Here is a 19,832-nt window from a genome sequence, read left to right as displayed (position 1 = left end):
ATAAATTTTCAGATTATTAACAGGTACCTATATCATAGGTCAGGGGTGGCCAAGCTTCTTGATAGTCCGAGCCATTTTTCAAAATTTGAAATTTTTCGCGAGCCGCAATTAAACAATTATCTAAAAAGTGTATAAAATGTATTAAATTTTTCTCTTACCGTTTGGATTTCGCGAATTTTAAAGTGAAATAAAATGGTTCACATCGTTGTTTCAAATATGCAAATAATTCTACAAGCAGCCTTTACTAATTCAGGATACTTCGATTATTCATCATCCTTCCAACTTTTTCTGGGATGGCCTATTGGTCTTCTATCGCCTCTCAAAAAACACAGCCTTTAACACTATGTCTTCCTCTGCCACATGACCTTCCCATCTTATCTTAGCTTTTGTATGTCTGACGATGTTTTCAGTATCACTCTCCTGTCAATTCATCTCTTTGAGGACCAAATATCATTCTGAGGACTTTGCTTTCAAATACCAGCAGCTTATTTATTTCCCAGTAGTTTATTTATTTAATTTGTGACAACATAGCCGATCTTCAACAACTTGCAACTTGTCACTATAATCGGAGAACACAGTAAGAGAATGGGATTAGACCAAATTCATGATCACCTCCAGAGACATGGATGCACTTTAAAACTCCACCATAACACTGAATACCAAGTCCTTTGAAAAAGTGAGCAAATTTAAATACCTGGGAACGTGGCTTTTTGAAGACTGGGCATCGGACAGGGAAGTAAAAGGTCGAATTGAGCAAGCTCGACATGCTTTCGTAAAATTCAGGAAGGTACTGACCTGTTCAGAGTTCGATCTTCAACTGAGACTAAGGTTTACTAAGTGCTACGTATGGTCGGTGCTGCTATATGGCGTAGAGGGCTGGACACTAGGGTGGGTCACTTTTGTATGGAAAAAAATAAAATTGTCCAATAAGTTTTGTAATAGTAAAAAAAACGTGACCCACATCCATTCATGAAAAACAATGAAAAAAGAATTTTTCTAGTTTAACCCCTTCTACCCGCGCATTGAGTTTGAAAAACTGAAATTTTTGTTTTTTTTTGTGAATTGTTTGAAAATCGATTTATCGTGGCTCATAGGAATAACAACAACGTAAACTAATAAAATAAAGTGCTTTTGGACTAAATTTTATTATAAAGAAAGAAAAATAAACAAATAATATGACAAAATAAAAAATCTTCAAATCACGTTAAAATCTTTCTTACTTTCGAACTTAGGCATAAGCTTTCGTGAAATAATTTTATTCTTAATTAAAGCTTCTCTTGCTGTTTTGTGGCAAAGCTGCATAGATGCCTCTGTTACTGTTTTTACAGCCCGCTCCACAGCTTGAGTATGACATGGTAGCCTCAGAAAAAGGACTTCATCATCACCACCTGACTCAACTAGGGAATGAAGAGTCTCATCCAGAACATTGATCAATATAGGTGGTTGCGAGTAAGATTGCTGCCAGTCTATCAAATCGATGTAAGACGAAGCGTTTAAATCTATCTTAGGCACTTCAAAGACTCGAAGCTGAAGGGATTCAGATGGTTTCCTTGCCTTTATAATGCGTCTAGCGGCAAGTTTTCTCACATGTTTTTGTTCGTCAGATAACATAGATAAGAGCAAGTTATCTGGGTGCGCAAAGTAAGCATTTCGCTTTATTACAGGATCAACGACACTCTTCAATTCTTGCGGAAGATATCGAGAATAAAATACCAACTTCCAAAAGTGCCTTGCTCCATCTTTACATGTCGGATTTAATTTGATTTCGAACCAAATAGGAGCATATACTTTAACTACAAAAGTAGCGAGTTGTTTGAGTTCGTTTGTAGGTATCTCAGTGGAAACATATAAGCGCAAAATCCTGTTGGCCTTTGTTAGCCACCTGGCATGCGACATTTTTCCCGAAGAGCGATTAGACAAATCAGAAGGGCACTTACCACTTATGACGGCAGATGTGATATGATAAAGGTAACGTTGATCAGAACTGAGATCATTTATATTTGAAATGTTTGGTAACATACCTTCTATATTTTCAAACACGACAACAGAGCGCTTCTCGCAATCATCTAATAACTTTCCGATAGCACCTGAATAAGTATTAGGTCCTGTTGTGGTGCCATCAAGTTTTGCAAATAAATGTCTTAAGGGCAGTTCATTTAAGTGTAAAAGGCATATGATCCATTGAAGTGGTCGGTGTAAACGCTTTTCTAAGAGCCGTATGACTCCGCCGTATTTGCCCATGTTAGTTACCGTCCCATCACAACCTATGGCAAGAGTATCCTCTAGAGACATATTCAGTTGACCTGTTACTGTTTGAAAGATAGCAGACTCCAATCCTTTTGCAGTTCCATGGCTTGGAACGGCATATCCGACAAAAACTGATCCTGGTTCTTTAATTATTGAAATATGTTCTTCCACAGATGTTGAGCGGTATTTTTCTCCCTTTCATAACAATTTTCAGGGTCTTATCTTTTCGTCCATCAAAAAATAAGGCAGGAATAGTATCTAGTTGGCTTTGAGATAAGGTTTCTTTTCGCAATTTTTGTTTCGCTCGTCGCAATTTCGACTTATCGATTACTTCGTTGTTGATTTTCACATCTTGCAAAACAGCAGAAGCGACAGCAGCAGCTGCTCTATCGGATATCCCGTATCGGTCACAGATAGTTGATAAATTCTTGAGAGATGTTATTTCACGTTTTTTTGATGCTGGTTTTGATGAACTTGAGGGCAAAGTTTGTTCTTCATCGCTACTTTCAGACGTTATTGTAGTATTAGGATTTTCGTGAGAACTTGAGGGCAAAGTTTGTTCTTCATCGCTACTTCCAGACGTTATTGAGGTATTAGGATTTTCGTGAGAAGGGCCTGGTTCACAAACGCTAGAATCGTAATAGGATTTAAGCTTAATTTTTCTATCACTCAGTTTTCTTTTCCTCTTACTTGTCAATAAATCAACAGTTCCCATAATCATTTTTCTCTCTGTTCTCTGATCTATTAAAAAAGCTCGTTCTTCCTTAGGAATCTTTTGGTCTTTGGAACATGTGCATAACTCTAAATCTTTACACTTACATGAACTCAAATCAAACAGTTTTTCCGAATTTCTATGAAAATCTTGAATTTTTTCTTCTGATAAACGCTTCAAAGATTTTATTAAATTTTTACACTTCGCGTGGTAACTTTTTATCAATTGCATCACACGATTATGAGACACAGTAGGAATAGACGCTTTTCTCCATAAATATTCAACTTTAGATGACACTATTTCAAATACTTCATTAATGGATGGCTCTTTTTTTGAATTATTCTCAAGTTTAAGCTGATGTCCTACTAAATTGTAATATTTTATAACTTGTTTGTAAGTGGGTAGTTGATTTTCGTTAATTTCTTCCGGAGCACCAAATATGGGACAACTTGTGGATTTTCGGGTATTATTTGAAATCTCCATGATGCACAAAGTCACAAAGCTAACAAAAACTACTTAAAATCGCGAAAACATTAGATAAATGCGCGCGACCTTTCGCCCGGAACTCATTAGGTGCACTGAGGCAAAGACGCGTGATCGACAGTTTACGCCCTCTTTCCCCACTCCTTCCTCCGCAGTATGCGCACGATTATTCTCATATTTTGGATTGATTATTATATGTATTACGTGTATCTCTGAATATAAGAATGTAATATAATTTTATGCCATGTAATTTATACAATAAACTCTGATAAAATAAATGTAATTTTAACAATTTTTCCGAATTTTCAAACGTCATGCGCGGGTAATTAACGTTAATATAACTAAAAAATAAATATGCACGTTTTTAAGTCTCTACCCAGGTCATGTTTTCCGCACTATTACAAATCGAAATTCGCAAAACAATATTTTCGACCCACCCTACTGGACACTCAAAACGAGGGATATAAACAGATTAGAAGCTTTCGAAATGTTGCTTTATCGCCACATCCTAAAGATAACATGGACAGCGAAAGTCACAAATGTAGATGTCCTTAAAAAAATCAACCAAGACCGCCAACTTTTCGAAACCATCAAGAAAAGGAAAACTGTGTATCAAGGTCGCACCATGCGAAATGAAAAATACCAGTTCCTGCAACTTATAATCGAGGGTAAAATTTAAGGCAAGAGAGGAATGGGACGCAAGAAAATGTCCTGGCTCCGAAACATAAGGCAATGGACAGAGATTAACGACAATCAATCTCTGATACATTTTGCAATAAACAGAGAGTTAATGAAAAATGCGATCGCTAATATCCATTACTGGATTTGCATCTAAATATGTGATATTTCACACTGATGTGAGTAAGTTTCACTTCCATATTTAACAATTGGGTGAATAATTGGCTGTATAGTCTGAATTTAGATTGTTTTTTTAGCAGCTTAGATCTTAGTAATGACGATAGGGAGCATAATACTCTATTCCACGCAGCTATCCTTGCTAAGACCGCTTTTTATAATGTGATTGTCATCTGTGATTACCGTTCCTAGATATTTAAACTCTTTTACTACTTCGAAGTTGTAGTCATTAATAGTTATATTCTGCCTAACTCTTGATCTTAGCTTTTTGGTTACTAGCATGTATTTCGTGTTCTCTTCATTAATTCGAAGGCCCAGACTACCTGTTTCTTCCTCGAGTTGTGAAAACACCTCTCTCACGTCTCTTGTAGAATGATCGACTGCACCTATATCATCAGCAAAGGCCAACAAGAGTTTTGATCCTCGATTTGCAAATCCTCCTGTCAGCTCAGATGATATTTTACTTATTAGATATTCTAAGGGATTAGAAACGTTGTGCAAAAACTACAGAGGTATAAGTATAACCAGTGCAATGGGGAGGTTGTATGGCCGAGTATTAAAGAAAAGGGTGGAATTAGAAATTCAGGACATGGAAGAACAAAGTGGTTTTCGCGCCGGTAGATCGTGCGCAGATAACATATTCGTGATGCAACAAATAATAGAGAAAAGAAGAGCAAGGAATCTGTCTACTCACCTAACATTTATTGATCTGGAAAAAGCCTACGACACGGTGCCTTTAAAGAAACTCTTTGAAATTTTGACCACGATAGGCATAAGCGAAGCATATGTGCGAGCAATTCAAAATATGTATCAAAATACGAAAAGTTGTATTAAACAGGGAAAATCTATGTCGAAACTATTCCCTGTTAGAAAAGGTTTAAGGCAAGGGTGCTGCTTATCGCCAACATTATTTAAAATATACATCCAGAAAGCTCTGGAGCAATGGAGGAAAACAGTTGCTGGGATGGGAATAATGATTGAAGAAAACTGCTTAACAACTTTGTTTTTTGCTGATGACCAAGTAATTCTTGCCAACGATGAACATGATATGGATTATATGCTAAGAAAGTTACAGATCGAATATGAAAAATGGGGCCTATGTATGAATATGGAGAAAACGGAATATTTGAGAATAGGAGAGGAAACGGAAGATCCGGAATTAGAGTTAAGAAATATAAGGAAATGTAAGGAATATAGATATTTAGGAAGCATAATATCAGAAGAAGGAACTAGAAAAAGAGACATACAGCATAGGACACAGCAAGGAAGGAAAGCAACTCGTATTTTAAATGGTCTACTATGGTCTAACAAGGTGAAGCTGAACACAAAGTTAACAATCTACAGAACAATTGTGGAACCTATTATAACTTATGGAGCAGAGTGTTGGCAACTCACAGGAAACGAAAGAAAAAATATAGAAGTAGCGGAAATGGATTACTTACGTAGAGCATACAGAGTATCTAGATTATAACATGTACCAAATGAGGAAATAAGACGACGGACAAAGAGTTTATATTCCACGGTTAACCATATAGAAACAAAGAAATTGCTATGGTATGGTCATGTTATGAGGATGTCAGAGGAAAGATGGCCAAAAAGAGCATTAAATTACACACCCATAAATAGAAGAAGAAGAGAAAGGCCTACAGAAACATGGAAGAAAGGCATAGAACAGTCTATGGCAGATAGAGCTATTGACGAAAACGAATGGGTGGATAGAAAACGATGGCGAGCGAAATGTGGGATGCGGAGGAGACCGTAGGAACCCCACTACTTATATATAGATATTCTAAGGCCAAACTGAATAGCAACTGTGATAAGGGGTCTCCTTGGTCAAGTCCTGATGTTACGCTTAGTCTTTTATATTTGTTGCCACATTTGGAAAAAAAAATTAAAAGTAATTCAGGGATATTTATTGAGAGCCACAAATAATCCTTTAAAGAGCCACATGTGGCTCGCGAGCCATAGTTTGGCCACCCCTGTCATAGGTACTTAACCATATACAAATATGTGGTGGATTCGACAAATATTCAAAATATCTCGATAAACACTGGCTTATCGAAAAAATACTAGCAAGCAAAAAGTTTTAAAAACGTTGTGTTTAACTAATGGTACCACAATAATGAATTAATTGGAGCGTACACAAAAGTTTGGGGGGGTTAAAGGGAGCAAAACGCACATAACATTTTTATGGGGTGCACAAATTTCACTTTAATTTTTTTTAAGATGTTGTTGCCATAAGAATGCCACATGTCCATTTTCAATGAAAAATCTCTAAGAGATTTCGATATATGAAAAAAAAATCGATTTTCATTTTGTAACTTCAAAGGGCTGTAACTTTTTTTGTGTACAGTTTTGTACTAAGGTAAGTTAGATTCAATCAATTTATTTTTGTCCCTGGAATGAGTGATTTAATTTATGACATACCTTTTTGAAACACCCTGTATATGTATGTGTGTACTTATACTCTTCTTCGATCAAATTATATTCTTCCTTGCAGGCGCCCAAGATGGAGAAGCTCAATTTGGAGAGTTTCCTTGGATGTTGGCTATTATGAAAAATCTGCCTGGCAAGGATCCAGCCTATAAATGCGGAGGATCTCTTATTAATCCCAATGTTGCCCTAACAGCAGCCCATTGCGTCACCGACAACAATACTGAAAGCAAATACATCGTAAGAGCTGGTTTATGGGACATGGAACTTTTAGTTGAAATCCTTCCCCATCAGGACCGAGAGGTATGATTATTTCACATAATGTATTACTCATTATAATTATTCATATTTGTGCAAATACCTTTTCCTTTTTGTTTACTTTTCTTCTTATTTATGATTTTTGGTATTGTGATTTTTATTAGGTATCTTCTTCTTCAAGTGCCATCTCCGCCACAGAGGTCGGCAATCATCATATATATACGTACTTTGATGTACATCCATTGCCATTACCATTCTCTCAGGTTGCGCAGCCACGATATTCTGCGTCTCCCTATGCTCCTTTTTCCTTGAATCTTTCCCTGCTTATTGAGTTGGAGTAAGTTGTATCTCTCTTCACGTGCAATATGTCCGATATATTCCAATTTTCTGGTTTTGATTGTATAGGGTGGCCGGAAAGTCCCTTTACACGAAAAATAATAATAGGTTTGCTCTAGCAAACAGTCAAACTAGTCAGAAACCGTCAGCAAACAGTTGGTCAGTGAGAGAACATAATACAGTCACCAGTGCTATCCCGTCTACTCGCGCTGGTCGACTATTCGCTGATGGTTTCAAACCGTTTGAAACTGATGCTAGAACGACCCTATTGTTTCAACAGCACGACAATGTTTGTTAGTGTTCGGGCGCATGCGCATCGACAAGGACATATATCTGGTTACACTGAGAGATAACAATAGCTGCGATTGAACCGTACTGGCGGACACAAGACACAAGTGAGTATACAATTAAAGAGCGTTTGGTAACTTCAAGCAGTGTGGATACACGAACGTCGTCATAACAATAAAACAATGGCAGACATTATGAATGATTTTGTTCGATATGAAAAACAATCTGGAAAATGAACTTTAGCGTTCTGGAAGAAGAAGGCTTTTTCATTGGGAACCATTCTTGACGCTCCAAAAAGTGGAAAACCAAGCACTCGTGCTGAAACTTGTGCCAGCACCGGGCCATATTTTTATAAAGGCTCCATAACTCAACATACTTATCTGCAGATGATCAACGAGTAGTTACTACCGCAATTGAGAGCTCAGGGCACTATTAACACTGTTTTTTTTTTCCACTCTATATTTAAGACTTCTAATTGTTTCAGAACCTCTTTATTTGTAACTTGTTCTGTCCATGATATTTTCAGAATTATTCTATACACCCACAACTCAAATGATTTCAGTTTTTTCATTGATGCCTCATTCAAGTCCAAGTTTCCATTCCGTAAGACAAAGTCGGGAAAACGTAGTACCTAGCCAACCTTACTCTTAGTTCTAACTTTAGATATCTTGTGCAGAGCACTTTTCTGATTTTTGGTTCCGCTCTCTCTTTGGTTCCGTTTATGAGGAGATTCTCGTTATGTCTTTGAGTTTTAGATATTCTCATAAATGTTGTATTCTTGATATTCCTTGTTAGACCGTATTCCTGGCTATATATCGCTATTCTGTTCACCAGTCTCTGAAGATCTTCAATATATTCGGCTAAGATGACAGTGTCATCCGCATATCTAATGTTGTTAATGGGAACCCCTTTTTAGGATATCTTTCGAGTAGGCATTAAAGAAAACCGGCGACAATACGCATCCCTGTCTCTTACCTGAAACTTATATTTAATGAGGTATAAGGTTCACTAATGTCTCCAAATATCATCATCATCATCATGGCATCTACACTCCTAGCGGAGTGATTGCCGCCCTCTTTGGGCTCTTCTAATTAGTTTGTCGCGGTGAATCAATCCGCATTAAAATTTTGGTTTTACAATTGGTTGTGTGACTTGGCATCTTATACAATTTTCCTCCATTCGTTCCTGTTTTTGCTTCTGGTTGCCCATTTTCTGACTCCCATCTTCTTAAGGTCTTCTACTATCTGGTTCTCCCATCTAGTTTTGGGTCTTCCTCGTGGTCTGCCTGATACAGGTTTCCATTTGGAAATGTTCTTGATAACGGCTTCTGGAATCCTCCTTTCTATATGTCCCATCCATCTGAGTCTCTCTGCCTTGATAAATCTGACGATGTCTTCTTCTTTCAGAAGTTCTCTTACTTCGTGGTTCATGAGTTTTCTAAATTCATTATTACCTAAGTTTAGCGGTCCTGCTATCCTCCGAATTATTTTCTTTTCTAGGATTCTTAATCTTTCTTCCTCTTCCTGTGTCAGACACATTACTTCAGCACCATATGTGATTACTGGTCTAATTGCTGCTTTGCAAATTTTCAGTTTTGTATTCTGAGTAAGCTTTTTATCTTTGATTAAGTTGCTGTATTTCCAGTAGGTTCTGTTTCCTGCCTGGATTCTTTCATTAATTTCGATACTTCTATCATTAGTTCCATTAACTGAGACTCCAAGATATTTAAAATGTTCTACCTTTTCAAATTCATATTCACCAATATTTAAGCTTATCACATTAACTGAGTTTTTTCTTGAGCATGTTAGGTATTTTGTTTTGTTTTGATTTATTTCTAAACCCCTTTTAGATGCTTCTTTGCATAACTTCGTAAATTCTTCCTTTAAACTGTTTATGTTTGTGCTAATTAATGCTATGTCGTCAGCATACGCCACAAGTTGCGACGTCGATGTTATAACCGTACCTTTTATTTCTGTAGCTCTTATTGTTCCTTCTATAGCGACATTAAATAGTGACGTTGATAGAGAGTCGCCTTGTCGTACTCCACCTGCTATTTCTATATTTTTGGTGATTCCGTTATCTGTAATTATTACTGTAGTCGATCCTTTCATTGTCATTTTCGTAAGCTTTATAAGTTTCATTAGTATATCTAGGTTTTTCATGTCTTCTATTAGGTCGGGTCTTGTTAAGCTGTCAAAGGCTTGCTTGAAGTCTATGAAAAGAATGTGTAAGCCGATATCATGTTCGTAACATTTCTCAATTGACTGTGTGATTATGTGAACTGCGTCTATTTTTGACCTTCCCTCTCTAAATCCGTGCTGGTAGTCTCCTATTTTAGTTTCAATGTATTTTGAGAGTTTTTGTCTGATTAATGATGTCAATATTTTGTAGCAGCTGTTTAACAGTGTTACTCCTCTATAGTTGTTAAATTTTGGGCGTCCCATTTCTTAAGAATCGGAAATATCCATCCAGTTTTCTATTCTTCGGGCATCCTTTCTTCTTCCCAAATCCTTATTATTAGGTCGTATATTTTCCGTTGTAGTTTTTCTCCGCCTCGTTTTATTAGCTTATTTGGGATTTCATCTGGGCCTGCTGCTCTCTTTTGTTTTAGATTTCTTATTACACGTACAAAGTCCTCATATGACGGCTTTTCAATTTCGATTTTATCATCAAGGTCTGTTTCTTCTGTATATTCGAGAGAGCTTTCTCTCGCCTTAAATAACTCTTCGTAGTATTTCTCCCATATTTTGGCATCAATCTTAACTGTTGGTTTCTTCTTGTTTTGTGATTTTATATATTTGTAAAGCTTTACATTATTTTTGCTATTTACTTCCAACTCTTCTTAACTTCATCAATCCATATCTTTTTTTATTTGTACAGCATTTCTCTGAGTCTTTCTTTTTCTCCTATAATCTTCTAGATCTTCTTCTCTACCTGTCTTCAGCCATTTCTTTCGAGCTTGGTTTTTTCCTGGTTGCTGTTTCGCAGTCTTCGTCATACCATTCCTTTTGCCTTTTTATTTCTTTGTATCCTATTACTTTTTCTGCTGCTATCGAAATGTGACCTTTTATTTCTTTCCATATTTCTTCCATGTTATTAGGGTTCGAAACTTTTAAATTTGCTTTAAACTCTTTAGAATAATCTTTCTGAACAGTATCCGAATCTAGTTTCCTTACGTTCCAATTTTTTCTTTTCGTGAATTTCTTTGTGTCTTTAATTATTGTCATTTCCATATTTCCTATTACTAGGAAGTGGTCAGAATCTGCATTTGCACCACGATACGACCTGACATCTTGAATTGTTCTCCTCCACTTTTTTTAAATAAAAATATGATCGATTTGATTACCTTCCGTTGATCCTGGTATTAGCCATGTTACCTTATGTTCTTTTTTGTATTTGAAGTTTGTGCTCATTATAAATGTGTCTGTTGCTGCTGCTAGGTTACAAAGCATTCTCCCATTAGAATTCGTAATTGTGTGGAAAGTTTCCTTACCAGCTACGTCCTAGTTTATATCTTCCTTTCCTATCATTGCGTTGAAATAACCTAGTAAAATTAATATATCATTCTTGGGTATATTTTCATATACCTATCTCTTCGAGTGGCCTCTTCCGCATTCTTGGTGGGAGCATATGCATTAATGAATGTTAAATTAATTTGCTTGTTCTTTATTCTGACATAAGATAATCTTCCACATATTGCTTTGAAATCTATCACCTTGTCCCTTAATTTGCTGCTAATTAGGAAGGCTGTTCCATTATGTCCTTGTTTGGTATCTCCGGAATAAAATATTGTGTATTTCTTTTTTACTATTGCTCCTTGATCTTTCCCTCGAATTTCCTGTAGCGCTAGGATTTCGATCTTGTACTTTTCCATCTCATTCGCCAGCTCTTCCATTTTCCCTGCTCTTAATAAAGTTCTAATATTCCATGTTCCATGTCTCCAAATATACTGTAATATATACACCATAATTCGCATTTCTTGCCTTTTGGCTTTTCCAATAATTTCCTCTGCAAACTTCGTTATAATTGTTTTCAATTATCTCCATTCTTCCATTCCACCATCATGTTATTACCATTTATTTATGATACTATCTGGTTGATGACCTGAAACTAAAATTGTTTTGTGCTTGTATTTTATAGGTAAAGAAGATAATAGTTCATCCAGAGTTTATACCACAAGCTTTATACAACGACATTGCCCTTTTAGTTTTAACAACACCATTAACTTTAGCCGAACATATTCGTACAGTGTGTTTGCCACCACAAGGTTTTCCCCTGGATTCTAGCATGGGAAGAGCGTTCGTTTCTGGTTGGGGTAAAACTAAATTAGCTAATGAAATTCTTGATTCCGCTACTATTCTAAAGAAAACCGACGTACCAATAGTTGAGAAAACAAAATGTGAAGAGAACTTAAAAAAGACCCGATTAGGACCTAAGTACAGGATGCACGACAGTTTCATGTGCGCAGGTGGCGAGGCTAACAAAGATGCATGCAAGGGAGATGGAGGCAGTCCATTGGTACTTCCAGTAGGAGAAGATAATACTACATATTTTCAGGCTGGTATTGTTGCATGGGGAATAGGCTGCTGGGAAGAGTCTCGCCCCGGAGTGTATGTTAATGTGGGGAAATTCAGAAACTGGATAGATGAGCAAATGAAAAATAATAACTTTGATGCAACAACGTATCAATATCAACGAAAGGTTGAATAAAGTTTCAAAATTATGTTTAAAATAAATAACACCATTAGCCTGCTCCCTACCAAGCTGGTCCCATGGAATCTGCAATGTGCCGCGTAATCGACCCATCGTAGCAACCGATCTGTGTTTTAGTTATAGTCTGAAAATAATAGTTGGAACAATCAAAATTCTTGAGGAGTAGAAATATAATGTGTAAATGGTTCATTAGGTTATCAAGAATTATCTTATTTGGCTCATTGAGCCTAGAAACAAAACACATTTCTTAGGGATAAAAATGAATAATTATTTTCACTGCCTTGCAAAATGAAACCAAAGCCGTCTTATATTTCAGTTAGTTCAGAGAGCGCTACAAGCACTCTGACCGGTTTCAAAACTCGTTAGTTTATAATCAGAGAATGCATATGTAGCTATCTCTGAACAAACTGAAATAATTCAGGTTATTAGCCTCAAATTGTACTAATGAAATGGCATGACAAGTCAAATTTTTCAATCTAATAAAATATAAAATAATATTAAATTAAAAACCTTATTGGGACCATTTTCTCGTTACACCTTCGTGGCTTCTAAAAATACAATAGATCAATGCAAATAGATGCTGGAGCGAAAAGAAGATGAGGGAATTCTACAATTTGCAATCCTACATTTCATAGGATTGGCCTATATGGAGAACATGCTTGGCAGGGATAAAGAAACACAGGTATCCTAAACAGATAAATGCACTTAAGAATTAACGAAAATTTTGATTTGATAAATCTGATCCTAAATTTTGGTTGAATTTTACTATCATGCGTCATACTTTATACTTATATCTTGTAGAGAATATTTCCATTTATTAAACTTAAGAAACAATTTATCGTTTTATTTACCTTTTGCCACTTTATAAAAGTATTGTATTATATATTTCTTCCATAAGCGAAATGACCATAGGAAAACTGAAATAACACAAAGCAGGTGTCCATGACAATATTCCACCACAGTTTTAAAAGCTTACCCAACTACAACAACAGAGCTAATCAGGCCATTCTTGGAAAGGGCCTAAAGAGAGGAAAAACTCGACAAAGAATGGAAATCGGGACTAATCTAATTATACAATATGTTAGTTTATAAGTATGACAAACTTTAAGGGGTGATTTTACATGAAAAAATAATGAGAGTTTGCTCAATAAACATATGTCCACAAGTGTTAAATTTTTTCTTACAAACTGACGATTTATTTATTGCGCTAAAACCGGTTTAGGTATGCAAATGAAATTTTCTAGGTTTTAAGATGTAGTTATTGTAACGAATGAAAGATGTTGAAAGTATTCGAAAAAGTTTCTACATATTCATATACAGGGTGATTGATTAGTGTGATAAAGCTCAGTAGATCCACTATAGTAATAGGTAGCAATAAAAGTTACCAACAAAAATTGTAGCCCATTTTGAGCTACACTTTACAAAATTAGTTAGAATGTTACAGGGTGTTCGATAACATAGTGGCAGACCAAACATATGTTTTTTTAATGGAACACCCTGTATTTTATTTTATATTCGAAATCTTCTTAGCTTTTCCATCACAAAAATATAAAGGTTTGTTATGTTATACTGGGTATTTACAAAGTTATAACCAATTTTATATGAAAATCGTAGCAAGTTCAACTCACTGTATAAATAAAAATAAGCACAACAACAATAGATTATTGATGCCATGTTTTTTTATTTATTGTCAAACTTTTGAAAAATGATGCTAATTTTCTTTATATCGAATACATTGTGAGTCAAAATGCATGCACATTTTTTTTAGTAATTTTAAATGAAACACCATCTATTATATATTATCACTATCGACAAGTACCATAACCGTACTTTAATTTTTATCATTCTCTGTATCTAAATTTACTAGTATTCGAGATATTTTCATTTTTCAAAGTAAATTATTTTAGGTGTCTAAATTTTTCCAAATTTTAAGTAAATTCATGACTGAATTTTCTGAAACTGACAATTTACGATTACTGATTATTATCAATCCGGTAATAAATGTAACAACGTAGCAATAATTTTTGAAACAATTAAAAACTACTTTTGTATAATAATATATTACATTGTAAAAATGTAATAAATAAAGAAAATAATTTATTTTTAATAAATTTTACAAAAAACACACAAACACAAAATACAACATTTTGTGAAGACAATAATTAAAAACTACTTTTGTATGTATCCAAATGTAACAAATTTAACAAATAAAGAACGAAAAATAATTTTTCTACGAGCGTGCAAAAATGTCTACTTTCGCGCACGCGTTTTAGTTTAGAAAGTTTTACTTTTCCGCACGCGTTTTACTTTTCCGCACGCGTTTCACTTTTCCGCACGCGTTTTACTTTTCCGCACGCGTGTAGATATTTTAATATGGCCTTAAAATAATTATAATACATGCAATAAACTAATATTTAGATATTATTTACTATTTTATTTTAAATGAATCTTATTGTGTTCCTGTTTTAATGAAATTAACGCGACAATTCGATGAAATAAAATTATTTTGACATAATATTCGAAAGTCAAATCGGTAGACAATAACAGTCGTTTTGAATCATCGTCATGGAAACCAAGATCGTCGTCATGCTAACTAATTATATTGAAAGTTTGGTTTTGACAACCTTGTCAAATAATTAATTTGTGTATGTATTTTCATATTAATTAAATTAATTGATTAAGATTTGGTCATTTTTTAAAGACTCTTAGAAAAAACATTGTTCCTAACTCTTGCAGAAAGTCTCTTTTCCGCACTCGACTGCTTGCTGAACTCCCGCTTCGCGTCGTTCGGCAAACTTCAGTCGCGTGCGGAAAAGTATGACTTTCTGCACTTGTTAGGAAAATACCTATATCAGTAATAAATTTACCAAAAAAAACATGAACACAATATACAACATTTTTGAAAAATGAATTTTCGAGTTTCATCATTTTTGCGGAAGTGAGTTTTGCGATAGGGAATGGTGGGGTAGTTTTTCGGGATTCGTTAATAAACCAATCAAGAGCAATTAATTAGCAATAAAATATACCGTTAAAGTGGGCTCAGTACTCATTTTCATTGCCGAGATATAGGTTGGGTGCTGCTAGCTTTACCGTAAAACTAGCAGCACTCACTGTTTCTGGGAAAGGGCTACAGCAAAATTTTTTTTCCGTAATAAATTAGCAATAAAATATAGTCTTAGTCTGAATTCGGTCTTATAAAATGGTGCTGCTAACTTTACCGACTTTAACATTCTAACTAATTTTGGAATGTGAAGTTCAAAGTTGCCTACAAAATTTGTGTTATTAACTTTTATTGCTATCTATTACTATAGCGGATCTATGGAGCTTTATCACACTAATCAATCACCCTGTAGAAACTTCGTCAAATACTTTGTAAGCGTTAAGATATTTTATCTTTTGCATGAAAAATAAACGTCGGATGAAAAAATGGAAAATAGATTTTTTGTTAAAAATTGAGCGAGGAATTCAAAGATGATTTTTAATTTGAAATATCTCAGTGACCTACTATTTTATTTTTAAAAAAATTTCAGACAATTAGCCGTACGCGCGCCGTATGGTTAATATAACATTCTTAATTGTCTGTCTAAAAATGCTCTATAGCTACATCTTTAAACACAGCAAATTTAATTTATGTACCTCATCCGGTAATGAAAATTTTTCATAATTTATGTGAAAATTTTATTTGCATACCTCAACCGGTTTTAGAGCAATAAATAATTCGTTAGTACGTAAGAACAATTTTAACACCCCGTATCCCGGAAACGAAGCATTTGCGAACATATGTTTATCAAGCAAACAGTCAGTATTTTTCCATGTAAAATGAACCTCAAAGTTTGTCATACTTATTTACTAACACCCTGTCTAATATAATACAATAAATAGGTACATATTCCAAAAAAGACCAACAAAAGATATTGCGAAAACTGCAGTGTTGAAAAAAACATGTTTTTTTAATTTCATACAAAACACATTATTTTTTTAAACTTTTTTTTGTTTTAAACATGTTTTATTTTGTTTTTAAATTTTATGTTTTAAACAATGAAAACATGTTTAAAACACTTGTTTTTTTATTTTTAACATTTTTTTTAAACATGCGTTTTTTATTTTAAATTGTAAGTTTTGAACAAATAAAACTTAGAAAAAAACATTGTTTAATCATATTTTCTTAAACATAATATTAATAATTTTGATTTTAACTTTTCTTTAACATAATAGATAAGAAAACCAATTACAATTAGGAGCTACCGCCTGGGGGACGCCCAGACTTACTATTTATAAATTCGCATTGCAAGTTAGCTATTACTGCAAGAACGCCTACTGTAAGTTATTTTGTGGTGTTTACTATTTTTTTGCAACATGCAAATGGCGAATTTTTATGATACGAAGAAGCATATGGAAATGGCTTTGACCCCAGCTCATTTTTTGGCAAATTTGCTTGATAAGCGCTTTAGTGGAAATAAACTTAACATCGCATCCATTATAAGTTATCATCCAGGACCTCGATTTTTGACCCCTCGCTTCGTTATCCAACGTATTCGCTTCGAATCTATTTAGTGTACAGATAGCGAATAATCGATAACGAAGGGAAGGGTCAAAAATCGAGATCCAGGAGCATTGTCAATTATTATTAATTACCAGGCAAAGTGTCTACCCTTTAAACCATATACGTTTTCTAAACATTTAATTGAGAATGTAATAAGTACCAGAGACTTGGTGGCGTTCTATGAAAAATATAAATACTACAGCATTGGAACTTGCTCAACAGCTCCACACAGCTAATGCATTGCCAGCCAACATAGACAGACTCTTTTCATCAACATACGGTTTGTCATTCCAAACTACGTAATCGGCTAACTAGGCAATGTCAAATGGTTTCAATTTTTAAAGAGCATATTTGCATCAGTGATGACGTGACTGATCAGATATCAGATTGATAATTTTAGATTACAAGATTACTGTGAGACTGGAACGGTTTTCAGAAATTTATTAACTCTTGTATGCAAAAAGTTTTCCAATTTTTCGTGTTAAGTTTCGGTTATTAATAAATAAATAATATGTATGTTGAAAAGTTTTTATAATGTATTTGAAAATTTGTTTCCTATTTATTTATTTTAATCAAGACAATGAAAAAAAAACGTTTGTTTAATTTAAGTGTTTCAAACATGTTTTAAACTGTTTTAAACAAAAAGTGTTTTAAACATATACACATGTTTAAATCAGTTGTTTAAAACAAAATGTTTAAAACAAAACAACCTTGGAAAACTGAAACGAAACCATACTTCTGAACCATACTTCTGACCATAAATAAGTTAACAGCAATAATTATAAACATCTTAGGCATCACACTACCTAGCTACGAAAAGCTCGAAACGAAGTGGAATATCACGTGAATAAAGTAAACAGAGCCGCAAGTTGCCTGAGTGACACAATATGAAGAAATAAAAATATCGGAAAAGAAATGAAAGGCAGAATTTACAAAACAGTCATCAGACCAATAATAACATACGCGGCAGAAACACGACCTGACACAGAGAATACAAAGATTGCTCGAAACAGCGGAGATGAAAACCCTTCGAAAAATCGATGGTAAGAAACTATAGGACAGAGCGAGAAATACAGATATACGAAGGAGATCCAAGATGGCGAACGTTAATAATTGGGTAAGATAGAAAAGAGTAGAATGGAATGACCACATAAGCGAACGACAACAAATAGAGTAGTAAGGACGGCGAGAGATGGTTCCCCAAGAGAAAGACGATCAGTGGGAAGACCAGGAAAACGATGGAACGACAACTTACTAGAGGCACATTGAAAAATCAGAGAGAGCCATATCTAGTGTGACCAACTAGTCCGAGAAATCCTGGATATGGCCAAAATTACGAAGAATTTACGTCAAATTGGGTGGCACGAAAAAAAGTCGACAATTTAGAGTGTAATACTAATATGTACCACATCCAAAACGCTTTACCACATCCAAAACATTTTATATCATGGTATTATGTATAGTTCCACAAACACTCAAACTGTGGAACGCTATAATATAATAAGTTTATTTTGAAAATCGACCTGTCCGAGCGTTTGGCTTACGTGCCAAAAATAAATAAGTTAGAAGGGGGTAGCACTTATTCCAGTGCACTGTATAACTACAGGCTGTAGGTCTAATTTTTTTTTATTTTGTATAATTTAGTTAAGTTGATCTGGGGTGGAGTGGTACCACTTATTCCCACTGTTATATTGTTCGTTGAGGTCAATTTAAAATATGAATGGAGTGATTTTTAAATGTTTTCTTAATTAGATATCTGAATTGTTAGATAATATTGGGAGTCAGAAAAAATTAAATTATTAAACCCCTTAAATTAAAATTAAATTATTAAGCCCCACGATTATGTAACAACTAATAAAAATACAAACTAAAGATTGCGAGTATTGACTCAATTACCATATCCAATTGTATAATGGACTCGCATTGGCAACCCTTTCATCATTTAAATTATTAAAACAATTTTTAACTAAGTAACAAAATAGAGTTTGTTTAATTATTTATACGTTTTGTATTTTGATAAGGATTAAAAGCAAAAATTTAATTGAGCTTAATTTTAAAGTAAAATTGTGGCTTATTCCCAACAGAAATAGTAAATTGCATAATGTCTAAGGTTTAACCATTTTATGCTGTTTTTTTAACTGTAGGTACTTACTTAAAACTTTATTTTATATTTAAATTAAATTACAGATTATTATGTATACTTACTATCATTTTTTTTATTTATAATTTCCTTTTCAATAGTACCTTTCTCCTCATTTATATTTATAAACCATTTAAACATAATATGTAACAATCTATTTATGGAACTCCATTAGATACATGATTAGAAATAAATTGATATTAATACAGTGTATTAATAAAAAGCAGTTTCAATAATCCCGTAGATATTTAAAAAATGCAATTTTTTTCTAAAAAGTAACAAAGTTTATGAAAAACGTCAATTATTGGACAAGGTGCAGTGTGATTATGTTGTTTACAATGTCTTTAATGAGTTCCTGTATGAAATATCAATCATGTATCACTAATTAATTCAAATTCTGGAACCATTCAGGATAATATACAGCTTCTTTAAACAATTTTTACATACCAAATTATATTATTATGTATCAAAAATTATGTACTCGTATTAATTATCAAAAAAAAAATAATAATTTTAGTTTGTTCATAAAAAATAATTATAATTATAATAATTAAATTATAATAATTATAATTATAATTAAAAATAAAAAATAATTACAAAGATGTAAATCACAAAATAGATTTCAGTTTGATACATTTTATTTCAATACACCTGTAATATGTATATTCAAGCGGTAAAGATAGTGTTCGCTTCATTATATGATCCCGAATAAATTTAAAATGCAAAATTTTTATGAGGTGTTTTTATTTGAATCTACAATAACAAAATACATAACAGAATTTCCATGACACAGAACAGACACAGACAGAAATTATTATAAGTGA

General features: G+C 33.9%; 1 protein-coding gene across 1 annotated transcript in view; it reads left to right on the top strand.

Moving 5' to 3' along the window:
- Window positions 1-13,159, top strand: part of LOC114324731 (phenoloxidase-activating factor 2-like) — a 28,280-nt gene extending 15,121 nt beyond the window's left edge. Inside the window, exons 3-4 of the mRNA XM_050656144.1 lie at window positions 6,798-7,033; window positions 11,753-13,159. Of these exons, the coding sequence (XP_050512101.1) occupies window positions 6,798-7,033; window positions 11,753-12,322 (806 nt within the window). The 3' untranslated portion in view covers window positions 12,323-13,159. The remainder of the gene's footprint in view (window positions 1-6,797; window positions 7,034-11,752) is intronic.
- Window positions 13,160-19,832: the final 6,673 nt, after the last annotated feature.

The sequence above is a fragment of the Diabrotica virgifera genome, chromosome 1 (assembly GCF_917563875.1).
Source record: "Diabrotica virgifera virgifera chromosome 1, PGI_DIABVI_V3a".
In the NCBI taxonomy this organism is placed as follows: Eukaryota; Metazoa; Arthropoda; class Insecta; order Coleoptera; family Chrysomelidae; genus Diabrotica; species Diabrotica virgifera.
Note: the sequence above shows the minus strand (reverse complement) of the source record. Positions and strands in the feature narration are given on the sequence as shown.